Source organism: Triturus cristatus, chromosome 2_1, assembly GCF_964204655.1.
Source record: "Triturus cristatus chromosome 2_1, aTriCri1.1, whole genome shotgun sequence".
Taxonomy (NCBI): domain Eukaryota; kingdom Metazoa; phylum Chordata; class Amphibia; order Caudata; family Salamandridae; genus Triturus; species Triturus cristatus.
The window spans coordinates 851,917,581-851,941,766 of NC_140581.1; the positions used below are offsets into that span (position 1 = coordinate 851,917,581).

The following is a 24,186-nucleotide window of genomic DNA, read 5'->3' on the forward strand; positions in this document are numbered from 1 at the left end:
GGATGAAGGCGAGATGGAAAATGAGACTGTTGTGCAGAGTCTCAAAGTAAAACCATGATAGTATATAAAATAATTAACTGTTTATTTTCCTTTCTATGCCTTTATTTATTTTACTTACAGTACACCCTCCCTTGACAAATACACACAATAAAAGTATGTGCCAAATCTAAATAAAAATCTGCTATGAAAACAGTATCAAACTGACCATTTGCTTGATGTAACATAGAGTGAACTGTCTCCCAGAGTTTTATAATATTTGTTATCACCACTGATGAATACGGCCCGCTTAAGTCCCAAGAAACTAGAAAAAACAGAAAGGGTAGATGTTACGGAAAAAAGAGGTCTGCTAAGTTAAAGTAATAGCAGGTTCTTTGCACCATCTTTATTCAAAGCAAGGGCTTACAGCGCCAATCTTGGTGCGGAGAGGAAAACTGCTCTTCTCTTACACTGTCTTGGTTCGGAGGGGCAAGATGTTTTTGATCATCTAGCTGATCTCTCGGCTGTTGAAAGCAGGGGGTTAAATGAATATGAAGTGTGTATAAAAAAATTAGATAATCATTACCTCCCTAAAGTGAGTACAATACTAGAGCGTTATCAGTTTACCAAGAGACTGCAAAATGATGGAGAATCTGTAGAGGTATATGTTACTCAACTAAGGAAGCTTGCTTCCTCCTGTAGGTTTGAACAGCTTTTGGAGGAAAGGATAAGGGACCAGTTTATGTTGGGATGCAACTTGGAGAAGGTTCGTGATGAACTCTGGTTAAGAGATGAACCCTCCTTAGATAAGGTGTTGCAAGTTGCGAAAAGAATTGAACATTCTTTAAAGTGTGTAGACACCTTAAAAAATGATGGGAAAATCTCTGTTCAGGTTGTAAAGGAAGGTAATGGTACTAAAGACATGTCTAAAAGTGCAGAGGGAGCTAAGAGTAAAACAAAAACATTTGTTCCTAAATGCTTTAGGTGTGATAAACTTGGTCATTACGCAAATGATAGAAAATGTCCGGCGCTGAATGCAACTTGTTCAAAGTGCAAGCGCAAGGGCCATCTTGCTGTGGTGTGCAAAACGAAAAATGTTACCAGTAATGTCAGAACTGTGGGGGTTGGGCTCCAGGAGGAAGATTTTGTTTGTGGTCAAATTGTTGTCCAAGTTCAAGCTGATGTACAAGAAAATAACTCGGGAGAACATAGATCTTCACCTTTGGATGTAATTCAAGTTGAGGGAGAGAAAACAAGAATTTTGTTTGATTCTGGGGCAAAAATTACCATTATCTCACAAACATTTTACCAGGAGAGGCTTGCTGGGAAGGTAAAGTTACTCAAACCAGACATACGTCCTTTGGCTTATGGGGGTGAACCTATACCACTGTGTGGGTATTTCATGGGTTTGATTGAATATGGTGGTAGATATGCAACAGGGAAGGTGTATGTCTCCAAGAAGGGTGACAGTATTATAAGCTGGTTTCATCAAGCTGATCTGGGAGTTATATTGGATCCAGGGAGTTCCACTCCTATTATTCTTAAACAGAACATTCAAACGGTTCATCTAAAGTCTGAAGGGGGTGTTCTGTGTGACATTAAAAGTAAATTTCCAAAAGTGTTTAGAGAAGGTTTAGGTTGTCTAAAGGATTTTAAATTGAATATACCCTTACGTCCTAACTCTAAACCTTCAACATGCAAAGTTAGGGGTGTTCCTTTGGCTGTGAGAGATGAGATGAAGAGGGAATTGGAAAAATTGAAAGAAGGGGGTATAATCGAAGAGGTTTCTAGCACAGAGTGGCTTGCTCTGGTTGTCGCTGCACGCAAAGCCAATGGGTCTATTCGTTTATGTGTGGACTTAAGACAACTAAATAAATGTGTGGTTGTTGATAAATATCCACTGCCCAATATCTCAGAATTACTAATGTTGTTAGGGGGTGCTAAAGTTTTTAGTACTATTGACTTGGCATCTGCATACCACCAGATTGAGTTGGATATGTTCTCCAGGGATCTGACTTCATTTGTCACTCCTTTTGGTACATTTAGGTTTGTTAGAATTTATATTTGCGAAAGATCTTAAGGAGCATAGGAAGGTACTTTTTGATGTGTTGAGGAGACTAGAGAATGCCAACCTAACTATAAAACTTGAGAAATGTCATTTTGAAACCTCATCCATTCACTATTTAGGTCACACGATCTCTGGTGAGGGCATCTCTCCGAAGCCTGATTTGGTTAATACAATTTCACGCATGCCGCCTCCTGCTTCAAGAGAGGAATTAATGAAGTTTTTTGGGATGGCGGAGTACTATAATAAGTTTGTAGAAGGTTTTGCTGAACATTCCTACATCATAATGAGAAGCTAGAGAAACCAGCTGACACAAGCTAGACATCGCTGTGACAACCAGAATCCCACAGATTCAAGTTGTACATTATATCAAATACTTACACTCACCTGCAAAACAGGAAGGAACTACTATGTCTATGTAAAGTAAACAGAGAGCAGCCAAGGGCCTACCGTCTTTAAGCAGGTGTACAAGCTTGGGGAGGACATAACATAGAACAGTGAGTGTGCTGGATACCTTCCAAAAGGTCAAAGAAAATGAGTATAGAAATCAAGCTTGTCTTTATTTTATGTGGGTTACTGGCTGCTCTGCTGGAGTTTAGATGAGGACCAATCCCCTCAAAAGAAGAGAAATGCTAGTCAATAAAACACAGTGGTTTACTATATTCTAAAGACTGCTACATAAGAATAATTATTCAACATTAATTCGTCTTTCTACTTAATGATGCAAACACCAAGGGGCACATTGGTTTGGTTTTGCTCTTTGGCAGGTCTTGGTTCCTGAAAAACAGACGAAGGACAATCATTTCTTTACAAGAAAAAGACATACACCGGATTCTTCAAAATTACTGGAATTTTATTCGCCTCAGGCTTATGACTTGCAACCAAAGACATTGTGCAAAGAAAGCAAAGATTAAGTACACTTTAGGGAAAAGGTGATTATCCACACTGGTAACAAAGGAGATCAGTTTGAAAAAAGAAGCTATCCATTACACTGTGTAGATTGCACCTTTCGATAGCATTTCCAACCCAACGTTGTTTTCTTTCCCCTTTAATCAACAGCAAAAGTAAAAATAATATTTATAAGCAATTTACGATTAAACAAATTTGATAAAGCTCAAAAGCACGCCCTTGTTTTTATGGATCTGAAAGTAGTGAACATATTAATGTGCAGAGAAACAGGCGCAACTGGGAGTGAAGGGGAGGTGGGCAGTGGAATAAGGGGGAAGAGTGTGTAGGAAAAGTCAGTGAGGGGTGGGAAGGCTACCCATCTACTGTACATTGATCAGCTATTAAACAAAGTTGCATATATGTAACACAGCATAAAAAAACAATACTTAACAGCAACAACAAAAAACTCTCATAAATCGCCTGATGAAAAATAAAATAACCAGTGGCTTTAAATAGCTTTTTTCTGGTCAGCCTCCCTAAAAAAGATTCGATTTTGAACATTGTGATGCAATTTACCGCATCTTAAAATGTGATAGAAACCAGGAACAACAAAACCATTTCCAGGCTTATTTTGGCTCATAGAAATATACTATTAATCACGCTTCCCATCAAAACTTCTTTTTCTATTTCTTAAGTAGGTCCACTTGTTCAATAAATGTCACAAAGGGTTTCAGTTCTCTTACATCATATCATACGTCATTCTGGTTTTCTATCCTAGAAAGCAGGCTATGTATGGATGGTAGACGATGAAAATACGGAACCGTTCCAATGTCTGTGACAAAAAGGTAATCTGTGGATGTGTAACGCGAGATCCTTAACAGAGTCCGTCACGAAAAACAGATTCTGCCTTGATTATTCGTCATCACTTCCGCTTATGTCTGACTGGTCCTGGAGGGGAAACAAACACATAGGTCAAGTCATTAGCCATTCCTGTCCGTACCCTACAAGAAAGCAAACGACCAAAACAACTCATAGAAATTAAAGAATCAACAGAGGTGTGAAAAAGAGTGAGGCAATGGTATTTGAGTGCAATGCTAACTCAGAAGTAGAAGTACAGCCACCTCTAAGCAGGGCTGCAAAACCTTCAACACTACGTGACTCTGTTTCCAAATACAATCACTGGTCCAAAATATCCACCCCACTTCCATCTGGCTCCAGCATTTCAGATATTATAGGCAAATTTAGTTACTAATTACAGAGATAAAGGGTAATACTGTGCAACAAACGCTGACCAACTTACAAACTTGGGGGGGGGGGGGGGCGAGTGGAGGATAGAGAATAATCTAAATATATTAGCTGTTTATGCAATGACGAAATTTCTTTTATAAACTTGGAGCAAACCTAATCCATGATCCACCTCTGGAATGTTTGCCCTCTGACGTTCCTCCTGGATAGCATTCTGTTAAGCGAATCTTCGCATGGGGTGATATAGTCGGAAAAAGGTATCCTTTAGATAAATTCATTACTTGCATTCACTAATGTTCTTTCTGATGGTTAACCCTTTTAGAATTATCCCCCAATGGCAGACTGGATCTGGAAGACTTTTCAGAAGTGGGTTTAACTGCTGCTGGAAAAAGCCTACGCGGCCCGCTGTGGAACTGCCAACATCTCTGTGGCATCGTAAACACAGATGGCATCAGTTACACCAATTTATGTCCCGACCCAATGATGCCTGTAAAGAAATCTGCAACATTAATAGAAAAACATCTTACTCAAACACAACAAAACACAGGAGAGGGGAGGAGGGACAGCGAGGAGCAGGATTTTAAAATATCTACCAGAAAGAATGGTAAAAGTTAAAATAGTTCTCTTTCTCTGGCAAGCACTGCCATGGCTCCAGCCATGGCTCCAGCTCCACTCCGGTACCTCCCTGGAAATGATGTGACTGAGTCATATATGGTGCGAGCCCGGTTCTCTAAAGCCAGATCCCATCATTCAATCCCATACCTAAGGTGAGGCCGACGAGACTGACATGGAACATTATTAAACATGCAAGACAAGAAGGGGGGCATGCTGGTAAATAATCTGCAGGTAACTGAGAATATCCACCAGAAGGATCACTATTTTTGGTAAATAACTTCTTTGTCTGAAGGCTACCTCTACTTGCAGATTCTTCACCTCCAAAATTGCTATATTATCAGTGTTTTTATAGTGTCCTAATAACATGCGAGAGTATTCAGGCTCTCTGTAGCAGGTGTGTGAGGGCTTGCAGCAGGCCTGAGAAGAACTTAGATTACGCCAGAGTAATTGGAGCACTTTCAGTAATTATGCTTCAGTCTTTAACACGGAATTATCTATGATTACGCAATGAAACCCGCTGGTGTGATTTAGAGTAAAGGGGGGGGGATCCTACCATGGGAGCACTTTTAGCACTCGCTATTTATGTTTTCCTGCAATTAGAGCAGTTCTTAGCACAACATGCATCCTCAAACCCATTTTGGATGCAAGGTTGCATTTTGAAAGTAGTGTTAAATGCCGAAAGTAAGTTAGGGGAAAAGCCTACACCAAGAGCACATTCATAGAGTGCTAGCTAACAATGTTCTGTTGCATTTAGCACTATTTATTAGTACATAATACATCCTCGTGTCCATTTTACAGGCGAGGTGGCATTTTTGTGTTAAAAAATAGCACTAAATGCAGAATTATTCTGCTCATGTAATTGCTTCTTGGATAATTTTGCATGATTCTGCATACAGAATTACATGAGTTATGCCCACTCCTAATCTTCAACCTCTTGCAAAAGTAAAGAAGAGCTCTGGAGGCTCGGATATGCAGTGGGAGGTTGTTCCAGGCTTTAGGAGCCAGGTATAAGAAGGCATGGCTTCTGCTCTGATTTTGCGTATGCGTGGGAGGTGTGCTAGTGAGAGACCTCAAGAGCGGAGAAAATGAACGTGGCTATTCATGAGGCACGGCCTGTGTTGTGCTTTGTAAGTGTGGGTGAGGAATTTGAAGTGGGCGCGCTCGTCTATCAGGAGCCAGTGGAGTTTCTTAATGTGTGGTGAGTACCCAGGAACGCCACGGAGGCTATGTGCACAGTGCAAACACGTCCGCATGACCCTGGAGAAGTTGTGATTGCAGTTTTGCAGAAGGACCCTTCTCAGGGGACCCCAAAGAATTCCCTTGGAGGACGGAAGACTGGAGAGCCATCCCACCCGTGGATGCCCCGCAAACCAGGTTACCTACACCAGGGAAGCCAGGAACAAAGGGGTGAATAGATGTCAGAAACCTCTGTAGACCACAACAGAAGACTTGGAAGAAAATGCCTCTGGAGGAGTTCAGGAAGAAGTCCGGTGGAATCCATGGTTGGATTCTGGAAGTGAAGAACCTGCAAGTAGAGCAGGCAGAGTCTATGCCATTTGGACATGCTCAGGAGGCACAAATACACAATTCCCACCGATGTTGGGAGGTTCTGAAGAGTCAACTGTGATACTGTTGCTGCAGCTGTGAGGACTAGGTGACACTGAGGAAGACCAGGAGCCGTGCACAAGCTGTTCCAAGTAGGATGTCGGTGACTAGATGGTCAGTGTCCAGCAGGAGCACCAACAAGCCTTGGTAACTACAACAAGCGTGGAAAATGAAGGAGCAACGTTGGGACGAGCATGGTCCAATTGACTCACCAACAGCAGGAGAGTCAAAGCAGGGCCCAGCAGGAGAGCCCACTGAAGCAGTACAAGACCACCAGGAGGACCCACAGGCCAAAGGCACAGGAGACTCAAATGGACCTCAAGCAGTTCACCAAGAATGAAGGCCCAGGATGCAGTGAGGACGCTAAGGTGATGGGAAGAGATGCTGAAGGATGGAGCTTCTTGTAGCCCGAAGATCTCTGGAGTGCCAAGCCAACAAGCCTTGACAACGGCAAGCTGACGCAGTAAACAGGGGTTTGGTCCCAGCGGTTCGGATGAGGCATACTGGCCTCACAATTGCAGAGAGGACAGCTCAGGCCTCGAGTTGCAGGACTACCAACTGTGTTGCTAGAGTCTCGGGAAGTCCATATGATGACAGGAGCAGCAAACCGGTCAGCTTCACGGAGGTGCCTGCAGATGCAATGGAGGACTCCTTCACTCCAAGGGAGATTCTTCAGGTGTCCTTGATGTCCACAGGTCTGTTGAAGAACCTGGCAGAAGCACAGACACAGACGACGAAGACATGCAGAACAACGAGACCAGGAGCAGCAGGAATCTTTCTTGGTGTATTCTCGGTTACAGGAGATGTCCAACGAAGTACAAGCGTCAAGATGATCGAACAGCGACATAGTTTTAGGGTTGAGTCTTGTCCCACAATGAATCTGAGAAACCACCCACAGGTAATCCTTCAAGTACCCTAAGGAAAGGTGTGAGAAAGTGGCTCTGAATATACTGTTCCCAAATAGGTACAGTGTGTACAGAGTCCACAGTCCCCAGAGGTTTGGCAGAGGTTAAAGTTAGATATAACCTTACTCTCTAAAGTAGTAGCTTGGTCGAGCAGTAAGGCAGTATCCGAGGACAGTGTAAAGCGTTTGTTGTACACACTCAGTCAGCAAATGGTCTCACACACTCAAGAACTGAACTCTAGGCCAATGGTTTATATAAAAAATATATGGTTGTTTTATTTTAGAACCAACAATAGGTATTAAAATATACTTTCTCAGGATGAGATGCTTTAGTTAAATACTTTTGCGATATGCAATTGACTTTTGTAGGTAATAGTTACAGGTTGTTGCAATAGGCAACACAATTTCAAACACAATAATACATTGAGCTCAATGGAAGGTTTAAGTTATTTGCAATAGATTACTTTCAGGATTACTTTTCTAACTCCAGGACTGGATCCTAGATTCAGTCCTGGGACAGTTCTTGGAAACAAGTGAGTAAAGTTGTCTTAGTTACTGCTGTGATTTTTAGGCAATATTTTGCTATTTTAAAAGTTGACAGAAGAAATTTCATAGAAAAACAGTCAATGATTCCCTATGGGAGAAAATTCAAGTAACGGGTATAGTATGTTCTTGTTACTTTTGTAATCCAGTGCTGGGCTCCTAGGCTCAGTACTGGGACCACTATCTAAAACAGGTAAGTAATTACGTTTTCACAGTTGGTACGATTTTCAAAGAATATTTGTAGTTTGCAAAAATCGACACTTAGAAGAAATTTCACAGAAAAACAGTCAATGATTTCCTATGGAAGAAAATTGGGTTAATGGTAAGTACGGTTGTGAGTACCTTTCAGGGTCAGTGCTGGGCACCAAGATCCAGCACTGGGATCTCTCCTAATAGCAGGTGAGTATTTCCGTTTTCGTTACTCGGTTGATTTTAGGTGAATATTGTAAGTATTAGAAACTCCACACTTAGAAGAAATTTCAGAAGAAACCAGTCAATGTTACCCTATGTTAGAAAATTGGGTTATCGGCTTTTTGGTTAAGTACTCGACTGGCAGAGTTAAGGTTCTGGGTACAGACTCAGGGGTCTCCCAGGGTCAAGTTGGTACAGTTACTACACCCTCAGCGGCACTGGGGCGGCCGGGTGCAGAGTGAGTTAGGCCCAATGTTATCCTATGGGAGGCAGGGGGGCCTTGGTTGGTGGCTGCTGACTAGCAGGCCACGCGGCTGTGGGAGCTGGGCTCCTGGTCACTTGCTCTGGGCAAATGGGGAAGTAGGTAGGAGTAGAAGTTACACTGCCAGGGCCACTCAGGCGCCTGGGTGCAGGGTGCTTGTGAGCCTTCGGGCGCTCAATGGATTTCAATGGGAAAGCTCCAGGACGAACAGAGGCTGCAAGCTCGGGGACGAAGATTCTTCAGGTGACACCGCCACTTCGAGAGGTAAGTTGGGGGATAGGTAGGTACCCAGGAGTCGGGCACAGGGGGCCGCAGGGGTGCCTTTAGGTGTCGGGAAATCTTAACCTCTGTTGATCGCGGTTGGGGGGGTCCCTGGTTCTGAGGCTGCAGGTGTCGTCAGGAGTGTCGAGGTGAGTCCTTGGGTGCCGGATTCGCGGTCACATTTGCCGGGGGGGCGTCCTCGGGGTCTCTGTCCACTCCGGCACAGGCCAGGCTTGGCGGGTGCAGAGTGTGCAGGGTTCGCGGTTCCACGCTGATGCCAGGGGTTGAAAATTTGCTTTGAGCAGAGCCACTGCTCATGGGAGTCCCAGATGCTCAGAGTCACAAGGTAGCCAGGTCCTCCGGGGTTTGTGAGGTTGTTGGCCACAAGAGGTGCCGGGACTTAGCAGGAGCAGGTTCGAGGGTCGACAGGCCGGTAGGGCTGGGGCCAAAGCAGTTGGTGTCTTCCTCTTCTTAGCAGCTGCACGGCAGGTCTTCTTTCTTCTTGCTCTTCTTTGCTTTTTCGGAACCTGGAATCTAAGGAAGGAAGGTTCAGGGTGCCCCTAAATACTAGATTTAGGGGTGTCACAGGTAGGTAAAGGGCAGGGACCAATGGGTCCCTGCCCTGGGGTGGGTACACCCCCTATCCTGCCACTCTCCTGTGGGAGGGGGGCAGTAGCCTAGTCCTGATTGGGCAGGGCTTCCCATCTTCAAGATGGCGAGAGCCCGGAGATGTGCTTCACCTCGCCTCCCCCACCTGAGGGGTGGGGTTGGCAGAGGCTGGCACATCCCCTGTCCTTACTTGGGGGTCCCAGCCAGTCTTCCCGCCAGAGTGGGGGTCAGGACCGGTGGGGGCCAGTTGCTGAGTACAGCAAGTGGCCTGGAGAAGCTCACAAAGGCGGCATGCCTTTGAAGCGTTTCCCTACCCATCCTGGGGGAGGAGACCTAGCACCTCGCCCAGGATGTGCATTGTTGCAGGCCCAGGAGAGCGGGGGCTCTCCACCCAGGGGTCCAGCAACATGTCTGCTGTGAGGCAGCCTAGGCAGGCTTTCAGCCCAGACGTGGATTGTAGGTTAGGTTTCAGGGGGCATCTCTAAGATGCCCTCTATAATGCTTTGTACATTAAATCCCACACTGGCATCAGTGCGGGTTTAATGTGCTGAGAAGTTTGATACCAAACTTCTCAGTCTTCAGTGTTGCCATTATGGTGCTGTGGAGTTCGTGTTTGACGAGCTCTCAGCACCATATACTCTTAAATGGCAGCACTGCACTTACAGTGCCCAGGAATGGACCTGGGTACTGTAGGGGCACAGGGCTCATGCTCCTGTGCCCACACCACTGGCATAGAGCACCCAGCTAGAGGGGTGGCTGATGGATGCCAGGGCAGTGTAGGTTGTGGGCATGGCACACAGGGATGTGTGCCATGTCGACTCTTTGTTTTGTCGTGTACCCAGACACTCAGCCTTCAAGGGCAGTGTGTTTGTGTTAGGGTACAGGGCCTCTAAGGGTGGCGCAATAAGTGATGCAGCCCTTAGAGGCCTTCCCTGGTCACAAGGCCCTGGGTACCTACATTTACCAGGGGCTGACATGTGGCCAGGGTTTGCCAATTTGGGTTTTAGGTTTTAGGGAAGGAACATAGGCCCTGGGCACCTGATTGGCAGGAGTCCAGGGTACACTCAGTCAAAGTACATTCAGCAATTCAGCAAAAAGTGGGGGCATACCATGCAAGAAAGATTGCACTTTCTCACAAAAGCGTTGGAACAACTTAGGGGTCCCTCCAAGAGGAGGGGCTGGACAGAGTGGATACTCCCATGTCCTTTGTCCAGTTTCACGCCAGAGTGGGAGCCAAGGGCTCCCTGCACTGGCTATGAACTGGAGTATGTAAGGAGGGCACCAAATGTGCCCCTCAAAGCAGTCTGGTGGCACTAGGAAGTGCCCCCACCCCAGGGTAATACACTAAGTCCTGTCTGGGAGGTGGTCACACCTCCCTGTGACAGGAAACCTATTGGTCTACCTTCCCCTGCTCAAGCTCAGCTGCAGGAGGGCAGAATCGTGTTTGTGGTCGACAGAAGCACTATCTTGCTGTCCGACCCTGAAATCATACTTTCAACAATGGAATCAGTGTTGGGGTATGATTCCAACATGTTTCAAACCAAACATGACCGGGTTCGGTGCAGCCACTATACAGATAGACCTCTCGTAATGACTGATTTACACTATATGTATTAAAATGGCTGAGTGCACTTACAGAGTTTGGAGAATCAACTCTGGGGTTTGTAGGGGTGTTTTGCTCATGCAGAGATACCCCCACACTTATAAGCAAACACCCTGCCCTCAGGACTTAGGAGCCTGTCATAGGGGTGACTTATAGGTTTTAAAGTGCAGTGGCCTCAGATATAAGGAAACTTATATCTGTCGTGAGAGGTGCAAGCACCAACTCACACAGGCTGCAATGGAAGGCCTGTAGTCACCATTTAAGTATGCCCCTATTGGTGGCACAATACATGCTGCAGCCCATGGGAGACGTCTGGTGTACCTATGACCTGGGTACCTCAGTACCATATACTTGGGACTTACAAGGGTACACCAGTAGCCAATTGTGGAGGTTCTGAAGTACAAAAGTACTTACCATGGTCAATTTAGGGACAAAGCACAGTGACTGGGGTCCTAATTAGAACGATCCCTGTCTGACTAAGTCAAAAACACACAGACACCAGGCAAAAAGTGGGGGTACCTATGCTAGAAGGATCCTACCTTCCTACACCTGCATACAGGGTGTTTCCATAGCATAGTCTGCTGGTGATGAAGGCTTGGGTGATCATTTTCCTGTTGGTGTCTGGGAGCTACTGGAAGATTTTATGCAGCAGCCTTAAATTGTTGAAGCAGGACGAGACCACTACGTTGACTTGGGCGGCCATGTCTAGTCTGTGGTCTATGATGAAGGTTTCTTGCTCGTGAGCAAAGTGTGGGTCCAAGGTCTGTGGGTCACAAGGTTGAGTCCCATGGCAAGGTGACTGCCCGAAAAGCACCACTTTGGCCTTGCCAGTGTTCAGTTTGAGAAAGTTGGATTTTATCAAGGTGGCGACTAAAATCATGCATGTGGTGAACTTTTTCCTGGGTTGGGTGTTTTGTACAAGAGGGACAGTGTCAATTGTGTCTCATCAGCGTATGTGAGGATGTTTATGTTGAGAGCACTCTGATGCTGGCCAGAGGAGTCATGAAGATGTTACAGAGCATCAGGTTGTGCGAGGAGCCCTGTAGGAATCCTCAGATTAGTTCTCATGCTTCAGAGGAGTAGAAAGGCATGCTGACAGTTTGGGTTCTTCCGGTGAAAAAGGAGCAGACCCATTCAAGGGTGTGTTCTGGATGTCTGCTTCGTGGGGTTATCAGATTAGAATAAGATGGGAGACGGTATCAAAGGCTGCTGATAGGTCTAGATGGATATGGGGTACTGTTTTCCACTTTTGAGGATCATACAGTTGTCATTTGTTGCTCGTATGAGGGCAGGTTTCATGCTGTGGCTAAGTGAAGCTGGTGTTTGGCAAGGTGGTGAGAGAGGTGCTTGGTGATGGCTTTTTCCAAGAGCTTGGCTGGGCACAGGAGGAGGGATATTGGTCAGTAGTTAGCGTGTTTGGTTGTGCCGGCCGGGGGTTTCTTTAGGAGAGTGTTGTTAGATGCCCGTTTCAATGGTTCCTTAAAGGTGGCTGTACTGATGGAGGTGTTCAGGATGGGGGTGAGGGCCTCCCTGATTGGGAACACTCCTTTGTCAAAGACCTGATGGGGGCAGGGGTCCGATGGGGCCCCGGAGTGTATGGTTTTCATTATTGTTGTGGTTTCTTCTGTGCTCATGATGTCCGATGTGGTGATTATGTTGTCTTTGTTGGTCACTGGGAGACTTCTGGAGTGTGTCAGGGGGCCAGTTGAGGGGCGAAGTTTCCGTATATGGTTGTGATCTTGCTGCAAAAGGAGTTTGAAAGGTCGTTACACAGATCGTGGGATGGGCTGACATTGCCAGTGGCAGCTGTGGGTGTGGTTAAGTCCTTGAAGACTGTGAAGATATCTTTGATGCTGGCTGTTGGAGCTGATGTCTATATGTTTGAATACAACCTTCCTTTTAGTTTCTCAGATTAGCTGGTGTTACCATCTGTGGGTGGCTTTGAAAACATTTTTACATTTGCTCCTTTGCTGGTTCTCCATTTCCATTCTAGTTATTTGCAGTGTTGCTTGGTCATTCTTAGGTGTCTCTTGTACCAGCAGGCTTGTGTTTTAGTTTTTGCTGTGAGGCTTTGTTTCTTGGGGGTCAGAGGTTTGTCTCAGTTGGTGATCCACTTGTTGAAGTTTTTGATGTTGTATGCAAGGAGGGCCGTGAGTTCCAGTTTGTTCTCAAGAATGGAGGTAATCCAATCTGCCTCTATTACGTTTTCCAGTGTTGGTGTGCTGTGGCCCCTCTGGTGGTTCTTCTTGGTTGATGGATGTTGATTGTGAAACTGACTATGGTAAGGTCTGTTGAGGTGATGGGTCTCGGTGTGTTGATCGTGATGTTGTTAAAGGATGTGAAGAGGGGATCTAGGCTGTGTCTGGTGAAGTGGGTGGGCTCTGTGATGTTTTGGATTAGTCATAGGTTTCCTTGGTTATCAAGAAAGACAGCTGAGTTTGGGATCGGTCTGGTGTTCTAGATGGAAATTGAGGTATCCTGGGAGGATTAATGTACTGGAGATGCAGCCTATGGGGGTGATGAAGTTCGTAATGTTGCTAGCGAAGATAGCTCAGGCCGGTAGACGAGGGTGCCACCCAGGGTGACGTTTGCTTTGATTTGTAATTTAAAGTTGGTGTTCCATGTAGTTTGTTTTAGCTTCAGAGAAGGCAATACAGTTGAAGGTGTCTTTGAAAAGGATGATGGTTTCTCCTCCGGACTGATTTATTTGGTGTAGATGGTGGTAGTAATGCCTGGCGTTGATGCTGTGGTCAGTGATGTTTCTGTGAGGAAGAGGTGGTCTGGGTGGTGTCGTTCAGCAGGTCCCAGAGCTCCATGGGATGCTTAATGAGCGAGCGGGTGTTAAGGAGCATACATGACTTTGGTGTGTGACGAGTGAGAGTGGGTTTGTTGGTAGGTGTCTGAGTGTGTATGGGGTTGGGTGTTGTGGGCATGTTTTTGGTTAGAGCACAGAGAGCGGTGAGGTAGTGGTGAGTCGGAGAAGGCCAGGGTTCCTGGCACTGGGCCAGGTGTGGACGGGGGCAGACAAGCTTGCCTTCGTAGCGTTGCTGCTGCCATTAAGTAGGTACTGGGTGGGGGTAGGAGCACAGGGACAATGGGCATGCTTGAGGAGAAGAGCAAAAGCAGGGAAGGAGAGAGGTGCGTGGAACAGCTAAGGAGAAGAGGGAAGAGGGATTGGGGCACAGGGAGGACTGGAAAGGTGTGCAGGAAGGGGGCAAGCAGAGATGATGGAGAGAAACAGCAGGCCATAGAAAGAATGAGAGAGAAGGCAAAAGTCAGAAAAGGAGCAAGAGAAATAGCACAAACAGTGAGAAACTGCAAAAAGAGCGAGAGAAAAGGAACAAAAACATAACAGAAAAGGCAAAAAACTGAAAGGAAAGCTAGAGACAGTGAGGGAAGTGGCACAAATGTCATGGATAGATTGAGAGAAAGGATCAAAAAATTAGGTAAAAGGTAGAAAAAAGTTGCAGAAGGTTTGAGAAAGGCAAAAAAAGCAAGAGAAAAGGGACAAAACAGTGCGGAAGCAGTTTAAGAAAAAGTACAAAAAGCGAAAGAAGTGGCACAAAAGTCATATAGAGACAGAAAAAGGTGAGAGCAAGAACGAGTGAGAGGGAGAGAGGTGAGGCGTTTTGCTTGACGAGCTGAATCTGCAAGGGCCTTGACCAGTCAGACGACTAGTTGCAGTCTTGGCGGTCAGGTTACTCCATTACAACAGTGACAGGTACACCATCCGCTGGAACCTAAATCCCATAGGATATAATTGGATTTATACTTTGGCGGATGGGATAAGTGTCACCTTTATGACAGAGTACTCCGTACGCCAAGATCATAATCACCCCTAAATCAGTAAATTTGAAAAGTATCATAAATGAGAAGACAAGTAAGTCTATAGTCACTAAGTAGAACAGTTGTAAAATGGCCATTACGAGTAGGTTTTTCTCGTGAACCTATAAAAAAACAAGGACACACTGAGGCCTGATAAATGGCTAAGAAAATGCAAGCCTTCTTTTAGAAAGCAGACACAGCCCCATCAGAATGAAGAACCTATCCCTGCGTAATAGAGTAGATTCCACATAAAACGAAGTGGAAGAGCAAGAGAACTAAATACTAACCCTTCTACAGTTGACTTGTCACAAGTAAGAGCACTTGTGATAAAAATCCAGAGAAAACATTGTATTACAGTTGGAGAAGGTTTATTTGCCAACTGTCACCTCCAAGTTTACTTCACAACAATGCCAGCTTCTAACCCCATCATTCTAAGGCAGACACCCACGCATTCTATGGTAAATGAAGCACAGGGTAAAAAAAGAGATCAATGATAGGGAAATACCAAAGGGAATAAAAAGATATAAAGGATACAGGCTTATACTATTATAACAGGAAAATTAACTACATGTAAATACATTTTAGAAAGAGTTTAACTACTATACATGTTCCCCTTTATAAAGAGAGGAAGGCTAAACATGAGATCTAGTTGACGGCATATAACCAAAATAATTGTGGAGGAGAAACATTAAAATACAATTATCCAATCTTTGACCCACAATTATTGTGGCTAGAAATATTATGTGACAATCTTAACGACTAAGGGTTCTTCCTGTCCCAATAGGTTGGTTTTAGTGTTTCCCTCAATTATATTCTTGTCACTACTCCTAGTCGGTTCATTTGGCAGCTCAGTAGATTTGACAGGGTACCTGGACAGCCTATACATGCTCCATGTTTTGCCATCATCAAGTCCCTCCTAAGTGCTCTATATTTTCTGTTAGAGTATGCTCAATAGTTTTCTTGGTGAAGTTTGATCCGATCTCCCACCACGTCCCTTCAGACCCAAAGTTTGTTCCGGGAACTCTCCCTTTAAGTGATGTGAAAGGAGAGATACCCGTGACTGTGTTAGGAGTCGTATGGTAAGACCATAGCATGTTACATAGTAATTTGCCTAGGGACGTACCAGAAATCATAGCAAGTTGTAAGTTCTCTCTGATCATCCTAATGGCCCAGCACAACATTGCATATGTGCAGGGGACAGCTGTTCCTATTGGCCTGCTCAACCAATCCTTTGGCCCTAGGGGAGTATATAGCTGTGGTTAAGTGTGTTATAGACAATTCATTCAGGAAGTTCCTCATCTCCGAAGTAAATTGTACACAATAGCCTGATATTAATGTGTTGGAAATGCCTTCAGTATAAAAAGTGTCCATGAGAAATTCTATCATTACTTTAGTAGTTATGGAGTGCACCACCCTGGTTACTATCCAATGGGAATTATAATCAATCAACATAATTGTACTTCCCATACCATGTTATGTGTTTGAGGGGCCCAATTATGTCTACAGCTAACTTGTCCCATGGTTTACTCTCTACTTCTACGGGAGACTTGGATTAGATCTGTCACTCTGGACATGTTATACAGTTCTTCACCATATTTGCTAAAAGGGTATCCATGACTGGAAACCAATTATGTGCTCTTGCCTTGCTTTTAGTTAAACTCCTACCTGGGTGTCCTTTGTGTGCTAACTCAACAATTCTTAACCACAACTTTCTTGGGGATATTAACTTGTCTCCTCTTTTGATTAACTTTCCTTCAATGTTTAGGTCTAGTCTGACTGCCCAAAAACTTTACAAATCTTCTGGTAGACCATATTGTTTGTTAGGTCATCCCTGAACAATGTTGTCTCTTACCCAGGACAAGATATCATCATCATCAGTCCCTGACTCCCATTCTTCTTTACTGATGCCTGTTAGAGCTACCTCCAGTGCCGGTCCTGCCTAACAATATTTGGTGTTTTCGTATTTTCCTATGGGCATCCTTGAGAGGCAATCTGCTGCTAAATATTTAGTTTCAGAAAAATATACAGTCCTATAATTATACCCCTCAAGTCCTAACACCTATTTATAAATTTGTGTGGCAGGTTTTTCTATACCTTTGGAGGATGAAATGTGAAACGGGTTTATGGTGAGTACGCAAAGTGAATATTAGGACTCACAAGAAGTACTTGAAATGTAGAATGGCGCAATAGCAGGCCAAAGCTTCTGCTTCAATTGTGGAATAATTAATCTCTGCACCTCTCAGTGCGCATGAAGTAAACGCTACAACTTGTTCACTGTTATCCACAATCTGAGTTACAATGGCCCCGAACCGCTTGGTACTCGGGTCAGTTGTTAGGATAGTTTTACGCCTCACATCAAAATTCACCAGGGTAGGAGCATAAACAATTGCTTGTTTTATATTATCAAATGTGTCTTGCAATTTTCACTTTGAGTAGGATGAACGCCCTTTTTTAACAAATCCCTCAATGGTACAACTCTTTCAGCAAAGTTCTTTATAAACTTAGACATGTATTCAGTAAGTCCAAGGAATGACCAGAGTTCATCTTTGTTGTAAGGTGAGGGTGTCTCTCTAACATCTACAACCAGGTCAACCGTAGGTTTTATTTCCTCTTTGGAGATGGCGTGGCCGAGGTAGCAACCGAACGGACACCAATTTGACATTTGTCAAGTTTCAGGATTAGTGCTGCTTCCGTAAGAACTGTCAAGATTTGCCGCATTAATCTTTGGAAAACCACCGCAGCGGAAGCTAGGCTAAAAGGCATCCTTCTATACCTGTAGGCACCAAAAGGGTTTATAAATGAAGTATACAATCTTGTTACAGGCCTCTGATGACACTTCTCAAAGGCAGGGGGGATCACTAATCTGGGCTGGACGTTGACCCATCCTCCCCAAGTGCCAGTACCGAGACACTCATGTAAGTCTTGGTCCAAATCATCATCCTCATCCAACTCCTTATCGTGCTCTGGGGTTTCATTCAATGCAGCATGAGCTTCTGACCAGCCCCTCAACGCCTTTTGCAACTTCACCTTCCTGGTGGTGTTCTTTACAAGGAAGCCCTAAGTCCTTGCAGAAATCCCTGAGCTGGGCCACAGTATAACCTTCCAGATTAGCCAGCTTAAAATCCATTTCTGCAGGTTCAGATGTAAAACCTCTAGAGACATGATTGTGGGAAAAATAGAAAATGGCAATCCGGGAGAATAGAAGAGATAAAAAATGCCAGAGAGAATTGACTCAAACTGGTAGTGTACAACAAATAACTGTAAGGCACTGCAAAAACACAAGTACTATCCCACCGCCGCCACCAATGTTAGAAATTGGGTTTCTGGTTGGCAGAGGTATGCACCCTGTCCAAGCAGGAACCACAATCCTAGTCAGGGTAAGTCAGATACACACCCTAAATAAAACTGTGCTCACCCTCTGGTAGCTTGGCACAGAGCAGTCTAGCTCTACTTAAGAGACAATGTGTAAAGTATTTGTGCAAAACGTAATACAGTAAAACAGTGAAAACACCACCAAAAAAGATACTACAACTGGTTAGAAACATAGAGCTGATTTGCATGTCAAAACAAGAACAAAATGAAAAAAATCCAATATGTAGAACCTAAGTAAGGAAAAGTGTAAAGTGCCAACCAGGGGATATCTGGTCACGATAGACAGGGTAAAATCCAAAGGTTCAGGCCAACCGCGATGGAGCGCTGGTGGAACACAGGGATCAACCATGTCCCGCTGCAAAGTACCCTGGTTGCGCCGCCGACAGAGCCAGGGTACAATCCGTAGGTTCAGGCCTACCGTGATGGAGCACCGGTAGGATACAGGGATCAACCATGTCCCGCTGCAAAGTACCCTGGTTGCGCTGTCGACAGAGCCAAGGTGCGTGAAGCAGGAGGCGATGCGTCGGCGCCCAGGTACTGGATTTGAAGGCTATGCATCGTCATCAAGCTGCGCAATCAGGGTTGCGTCATCAAACCCTTCTATAGTAGTTGGTGTGTTGTCGATGAGCCGCGCAGCCAGCAATGCCATGTCTTCGAAGTCGCAAGCGTTGAGGGAGATATGTCGGTTCCGACTGGCGCAATGATGGCTATGTGTGGATTTTTAGAGTTGCAGCACTTGGCACTCACTTCCAAGGGCTCAGGACTTGATTGGCAACACCTGGTAGGTCAAGAATCTCAGATGGCAGAGTCCAAGTGCTCCTAAAGAGTGGGGTGAAGTCTTTGATGACCCTGAGACTTCCGACAGGAGGTAAACAGACAAGGCCTTTGAGCAACCCTGGGTTCAAGTGGTGGAGAAATGCAATGCCAGTCCTTCTCACTCCCAGGCAAGAGGACAGCAGAAGTCCAGAAGAGTGACAGTCATTTTAGCAGCACAGTAGTTCTTCCTCCTCGCAGAGTAGCCACAGGTCCAGAAGTGTACTGACTTGGTGGTGTCAGGGGTCCAGTACTAATACCCAGTTGTACCTTTGAAGTTGTGAATACTTCAAAGCATCTGTGCCTTTGAAGTGCACAGAGTCCCTGCCCTAGCTCTAGATTCACTGCCGGGGCTTAAACACTCATTTGTGAGGGGACAGGACACAGCTTTTTCAGATGTGTCAGCTCCTCCCTCCCATCCTGCCCAGGATGGCCCAACAGGATGATGATGGCCCATCAGTCCCACCTAAGCTCCCTTTGTGTGTGACTGTCTGGAGGGAATGCACAAAGCCCAGCTGTCACCCACTCCAGACGTATAATCACAGATAGGCAGAAGGCTCCAAATGGCACAGTAGTGAAAAACAAATTTAAGAGTTTTTCACTACCTGGACATGTAAGATTTTAAAGTACATGTCCCACTTTTTAAATACACAGCACCCTGCCCTTGAGGCTGGCCAGGGTCTACCTTAGGGGTGACTTATATGTATTAAAAAGGAAGGTTGCAAAGGGAGGGAAACAGGGAGGCAAAAACCACTTATAACCAATAAATTCAACACTTGGTGTGTACTAAACAGAAATGCCAAATATGGGAGAACAAAATGGCAGCACTCAGTTACATTAAATGTACATGTAACCTGTACAAACTTGTGCACATTAGTGCTCGTGAAAAAAAGTGAACAGCGCAAGTGACAAGTGAAAAATTATATACAGCGATAAAACGGCGCAAGCAAAGAACCTATAGACAGGACTCTTGGTGGTTCCCATACATTAATACAATTAGTTTTAGAGTACCATGAAGGTAGCCAAGAAGAGGCCCAATTAGGTAAGCTGATGCAGGGGTCCAACTGAGGTCCTATACAGTTCCATGGGGCCAGCAGAGTATTCAGAGGGAGCTGGCCTCATTTGAAAATATTAAAGCCTGGCCTCCCTGAGGGTCCTACCTGCTGTGTGGTGGTCGATGACACTCTTGGGAACTTGAGGCGTGCTGGAACCGGCCTTGGAGTAGGTTCTGAGACAGACAATGGGGGCAGAGTCGGGTCTTTTGAGTGCCAAATGCACCACCTCTCCCTGGAGCGGGAGTAACGGGATGGAGAGGAGTCCCGCTTGAATCTCTTGCATTTATGGTGAGGCTTAACTCTCGACTTTGGCAGGACCAGGGAACAGGAGCACGTCCAGCATCTAGAGCAGGAGGGGGCTTGGAACAGGCGCGAGTCCATTGTTTGGAGAAATGAACTGCCTCTTCTTGTGCTTGGCAAAGTACAGTGTTGTGCCCCACTCCCGGATGGCCTTCAAGCATCTCAGGAAGCGTATGCCGCAGGTCTTCAAATCATGCTTAGACCCTAAACAAACATCATGTAGATCGATAACTAACACCTGTTTCCTGCAGTTGTTGCATGATCTGAAGCCTGTGGTCTTTAGGGTACAAAGTTCCCTAGCACACTATCTGTAAAAACGATTTTGAAGTCAGTGATGCATTAACAAAAGTTTTGGAGTGGAGCTCATGATCTGCACTTAAGGCCTGAAAAGAAAAAAATCTCAGGTGCAACACGTCCCCTGCCAGTGTCCGAGACACAGGGACACCTGTATTCCTATTCTACAGCATCATCACTAGTTATTTGCATGATATGAAGTGTCTGCCCCACATCAAATGGCAGCAAACTGGTGAAATCTATCACAGAACACAAAATCTGTCCAGGAATCTGCAGAAACGAAGAATGAAACACATTCCGCAAGCCAAATTAGACTCAAGTAGTCTTTGCTAGGACAGACATGCAAAGATCTTGAAAGAGTAAGACATTCGGGAATCTAATCTATTGCATCTTGCTCAGAGACCGAAGGCTGTCTGCCAGAGAAAACCTCATGGCCGTCAGATGAAAGAAAAAAGAATTAGTTATGCACATGGACCATTGAAAAGCAAAGACTGAAAAACACGGACAAATCCTCTTGAAAAGCAAGGACAAATCCTTATGCACAATCTAAAGGCTTCAGCTGCCTCTCTCGATGGAATGCCAACACCCCAGACAGAAGGCAACCTCCTTCCTCCAAGAAAGATTAATTCCTACAAGGATGCATTAAAAGGGCCTGGAAACAGAGGGTGGAGAGGAAGAGGATTAAGATTGCTGGCATTTCGTCTTTGTGCTCTTTAAAGGCACCACACGCCCCTCACCTCTCAATAGCCACAGGAAGGTATAGACAGCTGTAGTAAGGTTAAGAAGAACAAGTTACTTACCTTCGGTGACGCTTTTTCTGGTGGATACAGTATCTGCCTGTGGATTCCTCACCTTGTGAATATCCCCTGCGCCAGCATTCCACGGAACTTTTCTTCCCCAGCACTCCACGTCGACGTGGGCGACGTCATAAAGCATCGGCTCCGCTCGTGACTCTGTATGACGTCACCGGTGCCATAAGAGGCCCACGTCGGCATGATGATGTCAGTTCCACCCATTTTTTCCGTGCCTTCGAGGCGAACAGGTGGACCAACGACAGACTCAAAGTATACACAGTATACAATATACCAACACATATGCATAGCATACAAAGAAAAGGAATGCTAAATAAACAAGCATTTCCTACAAATGTACAAGAAAGTATAAAAACATTTCAACAAGACTTCTTTCATGGTATACAAAGGTGGACAATGGGGAGGCGGGTGGGCCAGTGAGGAATCCACAGGCAGATACTGTATCCACCAGAAAAAGCGTTACCGAAGGTAAGTAACTTGTTCTTCTGATGGATACATCTGCCAGTGGAATCCTCACCTTGTGAATAGATTCCCACAGCAGTCCCCACTCCCGGAAGAGGGTGTCCACCTTCCTACACCAGAAAGTCTTGCAACACAGAGCGCGCGAAGTGGGCCTCCCTCCTCATCTCAGAGTCCAAGCAATAATGCCTTGCGAAAGTATGGAGGGAGGCCCAAGTCGCGGCTTTACAAAAATCTGCCACAGGAACACCCCGGGCCAAAGCAGATGTAGACGATTTCGCTCTAGTCGAATGAGCTCTAATACCCTCAGGAGGGGTCTTACCAGCCAGAGCGTAGCAGATCTTAATGGCAAGAATAATCCATCTCGACAAAGTGCGCTTGTGCACTGCTCTTCCTTTTGAATGACCAACATAGCCAATGAAGAGTTGATCATCTAGACGAAAGTCTTTAGTCCTGTCCAGATAAAAACTCACAGCCCTCTTTGGATCCAGGCGATGGAGTCTTTCCTCCTCCTTGGAGGGATGAGGAGGTGGATAAAAAACAGGGAGAGTAATATACTGCCCCAAATGAAACGGAGTAACAACTTTTGGCAGGAAACCAGTCCTGGTCCTGAGAACCATCCTTTCAGCATGTAAAGTAAGAAAAGGAGGTTTGGAGCTTAGAGCTTGAAGCTCACTCACCCTCCTTGCCGAGGTTATGTCTACAAGAAAGACCACCTTAAAGGACAACAGCCTCAAAGGACAGCTATGTAGAGGTTCAAATGGGGACCCCATCAAAAAGGCTAAAACAAGATTAAGGTCCCACTGTGGCATTACAAAAGGAGTGGGAGGAAACATGTTTGTAAGGCCCTTGATAAACCTCAGAACAACCGGAGATTTAAATAGTGACGGTTGATCAGGAAGGCATAGAAAAGCCGATAAGGCAGATAAATAGCCCTTAACCGTGGCTACAGCACAACCCTGCTGGGCCAAGGAAAGAGCAAACTGGAGCACATTGGAAAGATGGGCTTTTAAAGGGTCAATGGATCTCTCGCCACACCATTTCACAAACTTAGACCACCTGTAGGAGTAAATGGACTTGGTGGAGTGTCGCCTGGCCAATAAAATAACATCCACCACATCAGGCGGGAGAGAGAATGAACTCAGCTTGCCCCGTTCAATCTCCAGGCATGAAGGTGTAAGCTCTGGAGGTGGGGGTGTAGAACCTGCCCCTCCGACTGCGAGAGGAGGTCTGCCCTCAGAGGGAGACGGAGCGGAGGGCACGAGGAGAGGTGGAGTAGATCTGTATACCACACCCTTCTTGGCAAATCCGGGGCGACCAAAATAACTTGGGCCCGGTCTTGGCGAATCTTCCTCAGAACCCGAGGAATCAAGGGTATGGGAGGAAACGCGTAAAGGAGTTGTGGGCCCCAACTCAACTGAAACGCGTCCCCCAACGCTCCCTGCATCGGATATGGAGACTGCAGAATGACGGTCAGTGAGCATTCTCGTGAGTGGCAAACAGGTCCACCCGAGGAGTTCCCCACATCCGAAAGACGTGACGAACTACCGCTGGATGAAGCCTCCACTCGTGGTCGGCGGAGAACTGCCGACTGAGACTGTCCGCACGTACGTTCAGAAATCCGGCCAGATGATTCGCCATCAGACAAATCTGATGGTCCTGAGCCCAGGACCATAGACGCAGGGCCTCTCTGCAGAGACAAAGAGACCCCACTCCTCCCTGTTTGTTTATATACCACATCGCGGTAGTATTGTCCGTCAGGACTTGAACAGACTGACCGCGAAGGGAAGGGAGGAAGGCCTTGAGCGCCAAACGTATCGCCCGTACCTCCAGAAGGTTGATGTGAAGCAACCTTTCCTCTGGAGACCAAAGACCCTTGATCTCCAGATCCCCCAAATGAGCACCCCACCCCAGGGTGGAGGCATCCGTTATCACCGTGGCCACCGATGGAGGCAGATGGAAGGGCTTTCCTTGCGACAGATTGCCCTCCACGCTCCACCAAGATAGATCCGCTGCAGCTTCTCTGGAGACCTTGATCGACTCCCTGAGATCCCCGTTGTGCTGAAACCACTGCCTGCGGAGGCACCACTGGAGCGCCCTCATGAGCCAGCGTGCATGGTTGACCAACAGAATGCAGGAAGCGAACAGACCGAGCAGGCGAAGGACCTTCAGAACTGGAACAACCGCTCCATTGTGGAAGAAAGGGACCATCTCCTGAATGTCGAGAATTCTTTGTGGAGGAGGAAAGGCTCGACACACAGTAGTGTCC

At 45.8% G+C, this 24,186-nt stretch overlaps 1 protein-coding gene across 3 annotated transcripts in view; it reads right to left on the bottom strand.

Moving 5' to 3' along the window:
* Positions 1–2,873: 2,873 nt before the first annotated feature.
* SMARCA2 (SWI/SNF related BAF chromatin remodeling complex subunit ATPase 2) overlaps positions 2,874–24,186 on the bottom strand; it is a 1,761,756-nt gene continuing 1,740,443 nt past the window's right edge. For all 3 annotated transcript variants that reach the window (XM_085632958.1, XM_085632957.1, XM_085632956.1), the window contains one exon: positions 2,874–3,877. In XM_085632958.1, the coding sequence (XP_085489084.1) occupies positions 3,842–3,877 (36 nt within the window). In that variant the 3' untranslated portion in view covers positions 2,874–3,841. The remainder of the gene's footprint in view (positions 3,878–24,186) is intronic.